The sequence below is a fragment of the Mercenaria mercenaria genome, chromosome 17 (assembly GCF_021730395.1).
Source record: "Mercenaria mercenaria strain notata chromosome 17, MADL_Memer_1, whole genome shotgun sequence".
NCBI classification, from domain to species: domain Eukaryota; kingdom Metazoa; phylum Mollusca; class Bivalvia; order Venerida; family Veneridae; genus Mercenaria; species Mercenaria mercenaria.
In genome coordinates this window covers 64,314,720-64,326,527 of record NC_069377.1, presented here as the reverse complement: position 1 = coordinate 64,326,527, position 11,808 = coordinate 64,314,720, and the positions used below count along the sequence as shown (strand labels likewise).

The 11,808-nt window shown below is 33.0% G+C and overlaps 1 protein-coding gene across 3 annotated transcripts in view; it reads left to right on the top strand.

The window, feature by feature from the left end:
- The first annotated feature begins 499 nt into the window (after positions 1–499).
- Positions 500–11,808, top strand: part of LOC123536630 (uncharacterized) — a 28,972-nt gene continuing 17,663 nt past the window's right edge. The window contains exons 1-2 of one of the 3 annotated variants that reach the window (XM_045319960.2): positions 500–673; positions 11,539–11,636. In XM_045319960.2, coding sequence (XP_045175895.2) covers positions 594–673; positions 11,539–11,636 — 178 coding nt within the window. In that variant the 5' untranslated portion in view covers positions 500–593. Of the gene's footprint in view, positions 674–11,538; positions 11,706–11,808 lie in introns of all 3 variants that reach the window. The other 2 variants (XM_045319959.2, XM_053528435.1) reach the window with 2 other exon arrangements.

Genomic DNA, 11,808 nt, shown 5'->3' with positions numbered 1-11,808 from the left:
TTCATGGACAATACATGGGTCATTAGATGAAATGAGGCAATGGCGATCAGGAATAGTTTGACCTAAAGCGACTGTTAAATGAAAATAGAACTGCGACTTTTGTAATGGCTGAAATAAAAGTACTTTGCACTCATTATATATTTCCGTGTATAGCTTTTTCGGAATAAAATACGAATATCTGCAAATGTATTTTCCCCGCAAAAACCTAGGGTGGCCTGGCCCGGCCTATTCAAAAACGGGACTAAATGGACCAGGCCAGACAAGACCAGACAAGGTCAGAGCCGGATTGGAACAAGCACACCACACAGAAGAATTTAATTCACTATTCAGTTGGTCTTAAATATCTAAAATAAATGAACTGCAGTATGAAATATGCATGCGCCAAACTTCTCTATAGTCTATGAGTGAGTCACCAGTTACCGCTTCATGTCACTTCGGCGTCTAATTGTGTGACGTAAGTAAAGACGTCATACGTCATGAAAATAAAACGCTGTCTCGATAGTGACCGTACATGTGTACAGCTGTTTGAAGATAGAAACATGGAAATAATATTCTGAAGCGTCCATTCTTTTGAAACGAGGAGTCTTGGAACCATGGCAAAGAAAAATGTTGGAAATATCTATCCATATCTTTTAGTGGACCAAGGCCTAAAGAAAAACCAGGCATCGGATAGGTGGGTGATTAATGACCATAATAGTAGATTCTATATCAATAAGATGGTTGGATAGGGCTATACGTATTTTAGTTATCTTTCAATGTAGGACGAACAATAGAATAATTTCAGATTTTTATTAAAATAGATCTTGTAGATCTAGCGTACAATATCATTCAACACAAAACTCATTCCAAACAAAATTAAGTAGATCACAAAAACAGGTTATGCCACATTTGCAATATAAAAATTTTAATCTGTGTTCACCACTAATTCTGGTATCCAGCTGCAAGACAGAACTCCTGGACTAGTATGCAACTACCATTAAGTTAGTAATACGTTAAGTCAATGATATTAAAAAGAACGGCATGCGAAGTCACGCCTGTGATAGTAATCTTCTGTGATAGTAATCTTCTGTCCTATAATTCTTCAACAAGAAACAACTTGACATTATTCTTTTAAAGATTGTCACGCGCTAAAATGGCTTTAATGTTAATGCCAGTTTTGAACCTCTAATGCTTCATAAAATGTTGTTCGCTAAAATGCCGTCAATTAGGCTTACAGTTAGGGACAACCCCTTTACCCATTTTTACTGCATTTTTACATTAGTCCTTGCCTTAGGGAACTGTGTCATTGATATTTGAAAAAAAAAATGTTTACCTTTTCTGTATTGGCAAGGGGTATAACCACCTGCCGGCAGAAAATGCCGTGATGCGGATCCCGCATATAGAATGCAGAAAACGTTCGGGTACATCGGGTCACCATTGTAAGCCTTGTTAAGACAGATATTGTGTTCCCTTCAGTGATCTTTTATCTTTTTGTATCTATAAAGACTATGATCATTACTTTTTTATCGGTCTAGTCTAGAGATTTAAAAGATCTTTCCAAAAGGTATAGGTTTATTTGTTTCCTAAATGTAATAAAAAGATACAAAACCTCTGAAGATTTTAGTAAATAATTCCATAAAGCGGTATTCACCACCTTAAATCCATGTTTTCGCAGACACTAGTTCAACCCAAATGGAAAACGCATCAGTAACCTCACTCACTGACTTGTTCAATTACAAGATTCTGCGCTTGGTTAAGCCTGACATTAGACGCACAAAAGTTACAGCCACCGAATTAGTGGCTATTTGATCTGAAACTGAATCATTAACCATATTAGCCCGGCTTATAAATTCTAAAATATGGCCGAACCTTGCACATTTTAGTAGAGATTTAAGATAATACATTTCTTAAAGAACAATACCTGAAGATAAATTCTGGATATGGAACACTCGAATCAGTCAACCATGACAGCCTGGGCAAACTGTTTTATGACGTCATCTTTAGAACTATTGAATTCGTAAAAATAATTTGATCATGTTCAGCAACGTTTAAAATTGTATCGCCCTTTTCGAAATTTCTAATAATCTGGTGACAAAACAATTGGGATAAGTAGAGCTTCTCAAAGTAACATTATTTTAAGAACTATCAAAGAAAGGTTACTTTTGGAATAATTTGCATGAACAGGAATAAGTTATCTAAAACGACGTATCACATTTCTTAAACTTTACATCCTGTTTTCAAACAATGACAATTTTTTTAAAAATTGTGTTATAGAAAAGAGGAAACATGTGTTCATAATTAAATTATATCGCTTTAAAATTCTTCCGACTATAAATGCCTTTTCGGGTCATTTTAAACTTGTCCACACATACGGGAGAGATGCCTCATATTTTGCTCATTTTAAATGTTGTATATTTCTTTCTTGTGGATACGAACTAAACCTCGTATTTATGTAATAATCAATTTCTTTCTTGTGGATACGAACTAAACCTCGTATTTATGTAATAATCAATTTCTTTCTTGTGGGTACGAATTAAACCTCGTATTTATGTAATAATCAATTTCTTTCTTGTGCATACGAATTAAACCTCGTATTTATGTAATAATCAATTTCTTTCTTGTGCATACGAACTAAACCTCGTATTTATGTAATAATCAATTTCTTTCTTGTGCATACGAACTAAACCTCGTATTTATGTAATAATCAATTTCTTTCTTGTGCATACGAACTAAACCTCGTATTTATGTAATAATCAATTTCTTTCTTGTGCATACGAACTAAACCTCGTATTTATGTAATAATCAATTTCTTTCTTGTGCATACGAACTAAACCTCGTATTTATGTAATAATCAATTTCTTTCTTGTGCATACGAACTAAACCTCGTATTTATGTAATAATCAATTTCTTTCTTGTGCATACGAACTAAACCTCGTATTTATGTAATAATCAATTTCTTTCTTGTGCATACGAACTAAACCTCGTATTTATGTAATAATCAATTTCTTTCTTGTGCATACGAATTAAACCTCGTATTTATGTAATAATCAATTTCTTTCTTGTGGATACGAATTAAACCTCGTATTTATGTAATAATCAATTTCTTTCTTGTGCATACGAACTAAACCTCGTATTTATGTAATAATCAATTTCTTTCTTGTGCATACGAACTAAACCTCGTATTTATGTAATAATCAATTTCTTTCTTGTGCATACGAACTAAACCTCGTATTTATGTAATAATCAATTTCTTTCTTGTGCATACGAACTAAACCTCGTATTTATGTAATAATCAATTTCTTTCTTGTGCATACGAACTAAACCTCGTATTTATGTAATAATCAATTTCTTTCTTGTGCATACGAACTAAACCTCGTATTTATGTAATAATCAATTTCTTTCTTGTGGATACGAACTAAACCTCGTATTTATGTAATAATCAATTTCTTTCTTGTGCATACGAACTAAACCTCGTATTTATGTAATAATCAATTTCTTTCTTGTGCATACGAACTAAACCTCGTATTTATGTAATAATCAATTTCTTTCTTGTGCATACGAATTAAACCTCGTATTTATGTAATAATCAATTTCTTTCTTGTGCATACGAACTAAACCTCGTATTATGTAATAATCAATTTCTTTCTTGTGCATACGAACTAAACCTCGTATTTATGTAATAATCAATTTCTTTCTTGTGCATACGAACTAAACCTCGTATTTATGTAATAATCAATTTCTTTCTTGTGGATACGAATTAAACCTCGTATTTATGTAATAATCAATTCATACGTAAATCTTAATTTGAATTAAATACTTTTCTATACTTTTACAGCGATATATTACTTGATATAACATAACGAAGAACAATGTAGAGTGGTTAATTTCATAACTATTTCGCAATAGAGATAGGCTAAGGGATGGAATATAAAATACTAAGAAAAGCAGACCTTTTCTAATTGTTAAAAAGCAAGAAACGTATATAAAATTGAAACAAGAAATATTCCCTTAAAGAATATTTGTAGGGATAGGTCAGAGAGACTGTATTTGTACCGCGATGTTGCATACAGCTGTAAACTGTATGACAACATGCACGTACCAAATCTCCTAGCCCCATACTTAGACTTTTCAAATACCTTTTAAATTACTACATGTACATATTTCAACTCATTTAGAAAAGTATATTGTTAGTAAAATTTAAAAACTACAGCTAACTGAAACATGCAATATCAAATACTTTTATTCACATCAATGCCTCAATTTTGCAACCCATTTAAAAGCGGCTCAATAAAGAACTTAATATATTTAAGTATCTAGCTCATATTTTACTGTTTATTGTAGTCATTTTAAACATTTGCTTAGAATTCCATTTTTAAAAGTGGCACGTGAGATAATGTTTAGACACGAACTAATGCAAGTTGATCCCGATAAGGTAAAATATCCGGAAAGAAGGTAGGTTGTGTGTGTGTGTGGGGGGGGGGGGGGGGGGGGGGGGTAAGAGCGAGGGGGGTTCTCATCCGAATATACTTTTTAACTGATGAATAAAACTGAACATGCGCATGTTTGAAACAATTTCCTTGTTTTTACCTGCCAGAGATACATTAGTCTATTATATAAATTAATGAGAAAAAAATGTATGATTTCCTTATAGTGTGGCGACTTTGATCTAACATATTTATATCAAACTGCATTTTACCAGTGAGATGATACACTGTGCTAGTCTGTCGTATGACTGTAGACAAAATATTTATAAATGTACTTTTACATATGTTTCTAAGTCAACAAAGTACATTACAACTTGGACAGGCTACCTCATTAGTATATGTTAAAATTGCTTCTGCATCATAAACGATAAACCTATGTACCATTACTACAATGACTTTACGTAAAGGTAGAACAACTGCGGTATGGTAAATGTGTACGTTACCGGATTTGACCAATGGGGAAAACTGCATTGTGACACCGCATAAATACATTTACTGTAGGGTTCCACAGAAGTATAACTCCCAAAATATGTAAAATTAGACTGAATATTTCAAGTAGTAGTTATAAGATACACATCACTAACGTGGTTTACAAATTTATATTTTGTATGAAATACATGATTTTTATTTAAAGCGCGTGTGAAGGCTACCGTCTCGTGTAAGCTAAACACGTCCATATGTTTCATACCCAAATGTGAACCACTAAACCACAGTCTATTTCTTAATGAAAGGGAGTGTAAGCATGGTAAGATGAACATAAGCTTTTTTTACACAACTTAGTACTCTTAAACGATTGCATTTGATGAAATGAAATGAAATAAATAGTTCTACAGAAGTTAATTGGCTTTCCAACTCGGGGCTACAAATATCAGAACGTTTGGATGTACGATTGCTTACAGACGTCGCGTCTTCATTCTTTTGTGATTACGCTAGACTTTAGTCATAAGACACTTTCATGATGATGCATGCTAGTATAAATATATTCTGTAAGTTGAAAAATTTATCTATAAAAACAGTTAAAGTAATGCAAAACTGAATCAGTGTAAACAATGTTAAAGAAAGACAAATAAAAAATGTGATTATATGATATAAATAGCAAATTAGCAGTTTCCATTTTGGTATGTACTACATTGATGCGTTCGAAATACACACCCCTTAACATTTAAAACACGAATATATTTACTATAGCTGATTTTTATTTTTCACTATGGCCATAGACATTTAGGATATTAGGTCAATAACAACTCTGTTAGATTTTTTCATGCTTTGTGTGAATAAATTATGTTTTAATGTCAATTTTCTTTCAATCTAAAACATTCATTTGTCAGATATAAATATAGTTTGGTTAACATAAGAAATAAATCGCGACTTAGTACTGTTCACTTGAGTCTATCTACGTTAGTTTGCAAAAAGATAAAGAATGATACACAAATCATGCCGTTACACAGCTTTGTTAGATTTATAGAAACATTTCACTTAAAATATCACACCCATGTCTTTATCTAAATCACGTTCTTAAAAATATCGCATTTTAATTAGATATATCAAAAACATTTTGGTTCAATTCCTGCGCATCTGAGCTCTGAACTGTGATAAATCAGGTGAAAAACGACTCGACGGCCTTCTTTATTTTTATTCTTACATGGTCATTGAAATTTCATGATAAAATTTTCTGGGCTTCATTTATCCAAGTAGTAATAAACCGGACGTCATGTCACCATTTGATGTCAAAATGGACTTCATAATGCTGTCTTAGCGGTCCGCGCGTCAACCGTTGTTTATCGCAGATTCTAACACAACCGAATTCATTTTCCTAGCTGATTATTGTGTATTTTTATATATCAATACATTTTCCTGACGTCACAATTATTACGTCAGTCGCACAGGAAAAGAAATCAACACAAAATAGAAAATAGGCAAATACTAGCATTTGATGGATGTCGTCAAGGATGTACTCTAAATGCCTTCGTAACGTGTTAGAATCGAAATAACATATCAGATTTAGTGATTTGCTCTTCATTGTTTGTCATCTGATGCGTATTTTTATATCACTCGAGCTGCGCCCACGTGATATTATTTCTCATTTCTTAAATATACAGAGATTGACTACTTTCTTCTTTGTTTTACTGCAACCAAATCTAGCTATGTCAGAATGTGCAATTTATTTAATGGTAAATCGCCATGAATTATTCCACTCAATTATTGTTTATGAGACCACGAACCTTTTAATCTTGATACTTGTAACTAACCAATACTATAACACATAAATCACGGTAATGCGACAAATATGCACAATCTATTTCCATTTACCGATTACCTCCCTTTAAATTGCGTTAACTGGTTTTTTCCCCAGGAAAATGATATGTTCGATCGCGGATAATCTCACAAAAGTGTAATAAGTGTTGTTTTAAGGGTTTTGTATTGAAAAATGAGTATTATATTACAAACATTTTACGGTAATTTTGATAAAAAGGAAGGACCGGTAGCTGTTTATAAACCACAATGAATATTTTTGTCTTTTTCTGAAATATATTATTTATTTACATTATTTCAAATTTGCATTCCTATAAAGATAAATCATATAACAATCTGTCAGGATTCATTAAAAAATATAACTACTAAGAGCATTTTTATCAAAATAATGGAAGTCGTTGCGCATGAATAAACATTAGAGTAAACCTGCTTTTGATACTATAGATAGAAAGATATTAGCACAAAACACTTAAATCCAAAAAATCTTAAAGATTTATTAAAAAATGAGCAAAATATGACGATTTAAAAAGAAATTTGCTGAAAATATCCTTTATATGAGTTGTCTGCCCCTGACAAGAGAAGGTGCGAAAAGTCAGTGTTCCATATCCAGATTTCTATTTGACATAACCTTCAATCATTTTATGTTCATGGCTTGTCTCTACTAAAAGGTGCAAGATCGAATGACTTATAAGCCGGGCTATATATTGCATGCAAAATATGTGTGTATGATAGTATGTATACAAGAAAAATGTTGATGCACGGCATAAATGTTACCTTAATTAGCAAAGTAACAATGATAACTATGACAACAACAGTTTCTTCACAGTTGTCTGACATAACATGAATTAGCAAAAATTGTCTCTCGCTGTCTTTCTCTGTCTGCGCTTTTAGCAATATTTGTGAACAATTTTGAAAATCTGGCATGACATGAATAGAAAAAGAACGGGAAATTTCTGACACTCGAGACTGAAGCTAATCGTTGCTGTGTCCCGAGGTGATTGACAGAGCTCTTCGTTGGGTGTTGTTAATTATTTCGCACCTTTAAGTAAGGTAGATTTAAGAAAGGCAGAAATCAAGTCGGCGTTGCAGAATAACTTTATTACTGTGGAAAAGGGGCAGTCACAATGCCACTGCATTATTAAATTCGAGTAAAACACAGCTGAATATATCTAATAAAAGATTTACACAACATTCTAAGGACCGTCCAGAAAGAACTGTTTGATTTTTAACATTCCAATTTCTCTTTATTAATGTGCTACTTTATTTCAGAAATCTGCGGGTTCCGCTGACAAAAGTTTTTTTTTCTCTCGTTTTTTATGATCCAATGTAGGCCGGGAAAGTACAGATAATTCATATTACCGAAGACTTTCGGAATGACATGATTTACTACGTGATTCGTGCACAATAAAGAAGCACTGAATCAAAATGCAGGCTTTAAATAGTTATATCCTCTCTCTCTCTCTCTCTCTATATATATATAATTTTAGGTTATTAAAACTAACAAAGAATTCATGAATAATTTGATATTTCTCTTGAATGTGTCTTGGATCAATGGCAGCAAAGACGAAAGTATCTTATTGTGGAGCAAAGCATATTCTATCAGGTGACTATTTGATATACTTTATAAAAAACTGAAATTCCGTTTTCAAATAACATCCATTCGACAGATGTTAGCAAATGAAAATGAATAAAACATATGCAAAAATGTATTTTTATCACAACTGTTAGGACGCACTGGGTGGACTTAGTAGCCTAACAAGCCTTTTACTTACTGTTTCCTCCACGTATGGCCATAATGTATCATTATTGAACGTTTTCAGTTATTGTAAATGATGAATAAGTGAATGAATAAATGAACGAAAATGAAAATAAATATAAAAAATAGATAAAATAGAAAGAACAAAAAGATAAACTGAAAACTGAACAAATAAAGCTGAAAAATGGCAACGATATCTTGGCTGCAATGAAATGATAACAAACCTGAAGCGTTTTTCTGTTAATTAGTTCGGCTGATTCAGTTTATTTCCTATATAGAAAACCGAGAATGAAAATAAAGCCTGCTTTTATCAAATTTACTGCGATATCTTAAAATGTTAATGAACAGATCACCAATTTTACTGTTTTATATCAAAGTGTGGGTGAGTCACGTATACCAAAAATAAGAAATAACAAGAGATCATGCAAATCGCTGTTAAAAAATAAAAAGAAAAGCAAACACAAACACGTCGGCCGCTATTCTTTTGATCATTTTAAAACATATCATATTTACATATTATTCATTACTGGTACTGATGATAAACCCGAACAGAAAATGAGGTTTTTTACCTGTAACTTTTTTAGTTCTGCAAATTGTAATAAATGGTCGGTATCAAAATAAAGCTTAACCTTTGCTGAAAACTTTACATAATTCAAATTTATATTTAGTAATCAAACTCACATGAAGTGAGGCCCTGAAAGGGGTATGTAAAATGGGGACTGTATGAACGTTGACTGATGATAAATTCGAACACTTTGTCATTTACATTTTTTTCCGGTATTGTTATATTGAAACTTTCCCCAAAAAGCTGCAACAGTCATTCCTGATCAAGTAATGAAAAGTCACCAAATGTCAGGCCTTCATGTTTCGACAGTGAGCATGTGCAAAAAAAAACACCCTCTTCCCCAGTAATTTTGGATAAATATTTTTTATAAAAATAAATGTAAGTCATTTATTTATACAGAATATTTACCAATTTTGTTTTTGTTTACACCAGTTGGTGTTGTAAGTGGAAACTATTAGATGGTGTGTTCAGTTTTACAAATAACCGATTGCAATCGAATATTTCCAAGGTGGTCGACTTTATCATCTGTCCGGGTTTATCATCAGTACCAGTATACTGTGTCTTAACAAATTGTGATAGGTCTTCGTTCTTACAAAAAAGTTGAGTGTCTGTTTTCAGTGTTCGCAATCCTTTCTGTTTGACCTTAACTATTGATACTTCTTAAGGGCAGTCGATATTTGACATTAAATGGTACACCGGCCTTCCACACTAAATATTGTCGGGTCATAATCTGTTGCAATAAAACATTTTTTTTCTTTAGAAAACGACTTGAAAAAAAGCTATGGCAGTACCATAATAGTCAGGCGCGAATTAATAAAGAGTTAGGTCTGGTGCACCATTAACCAATTTGAACTTCGCAGTGAAGTTTTCTCTGTTGACCATTCTAGGACAGTGTTCCTTGGTCTTTGTTTTCTATATGTTTTACTTTGTATTTTCATGTATATTTTCATGATGTACGCATTGATACATACGCTTCTGTAGGCATACATACACTAAATAGGAAAATGGCGCGAAAAAAATGGTGTAATGTTGGATACAAATAGTCCTCAGATTTTTTTTGCTCTGCAGAGCTATTTTCCTTATTTTCTTTGCAATGTTTTTGCTAAAATAACATGACAGATTTATGCTTGACATGTAGGTAGCATTTTCATAATGAAATAACAACATGACAGAATTTTTCATGGAAACTTAGATCATACACCACCACTACAATTTGGGGTCTCATTTTTATAGCTGATTTTGCAGTTTGTGTGTTTGACTGAAAATATTTTTCTTGCACCAAACATGACCCCCACTTTTCTTTTGATTTTTATTCAGCACTGACAATATTCTTCAAGAAAACGTAAGTTACAGACATTTAAAATGGGTCCTGGTGTGTGCTGCGGCCATTTGAAATATGTCAATTTTATATAGAATAAAGAAGAACAGCTATTTAGTGTGTTGTAACCTGTAACGCATTGGTACAAGAGTACGGCTTCTTAGGTCGTGACCGGCTTTGTCCATGGGTTTTTGTGCCGTAGTGTCTTTAGAACACTACCAACTTTAAATGCTAAAATAACTGATATTTACTAAAAAAATAAAGTATTATATATTATCAAGGCAACAACTCAAATATACCTCTATTTCCGTCTTATGCATGATATATATCATACTATAGTACAACAGTAATGCAAGATAAGAATCACGAAAGAAATACTACAATCATTACTTACAAAGATTCAGTTTCGCCGTTCACAGGTTTTGAGACTATATGCTCATCATCATATAAAAAGTTCAAGGTGTACGTGAGATTTTGTTTCTATCTGATCATAAAGAGGACACTTTCTACCATGTAATATTAAGTTTTCGAATCTACAAGTTTCTAATGAAATGGGCTCAGCATCACTATGTTGTGGCGGCAGAAATGCAGTATTTTCTACACCATATCGAGGGTTGAACAATTTATAAATGCGGCGTTACGGACACTTTCCATATGTAACTAGAATGTTAATACCTACATTTTTAAACCATTCACAAAATGTCTAACATACACACTTTCAGTTGATGTATCAAATGCAGATTATGGTATAGGCGCTATGATATTGCAATACTATTCTTTGAAAAAAAAAGGAAAGAAAAGAAAACATAGTGTTGTGTTTTTTTATATAGAATAGAACCATGATGCAAATGATGGACCGGATGGAGCGGATTTGGCATCTGCCCATAGTGCAGTTCTTAACAACGAAATCCTCCAGTCACGCCTGAGATAGTCACCTACTTCTGCTGGCCGTTTGTACTATTACAAATGCAGCCTAACTGGTGTGAAAATAATTTCACTGATGTCTTACACAGTTGCATATACAAAAACACAAGATAACTGACGGTCGACATTTGCGTTTTCTGCAAGTGCTATGGACAAAATCGGCATTAACTGTTTTCAAAAATCGTTTGACCAAATGCATTTATTACTATGTTACAGATATCATGAGACCAAGTTTAGGCAAGAATATTTCTGTTTCCAGATTTCGCGTGTTCCTTGCTATGAAGGTCGCAGAGCGTGCAGAGATTGAGATGCGATATATCAAGCAACTACAGCACTGGATCAATGATCTCAGTATACGTACGGACCTGTCTGATCCGTCTGGTAACTATGATCTCAGTATACGTACGGACCTATCTGATCCGTCTGGTAAGTATGATCTCGGTATACGTACGGACAAATCTGATCCGTCTGAAAAGTATGATCTCGGTATACGTACGGACCTATCTGATCCGTCTGGTAAGTATGATCT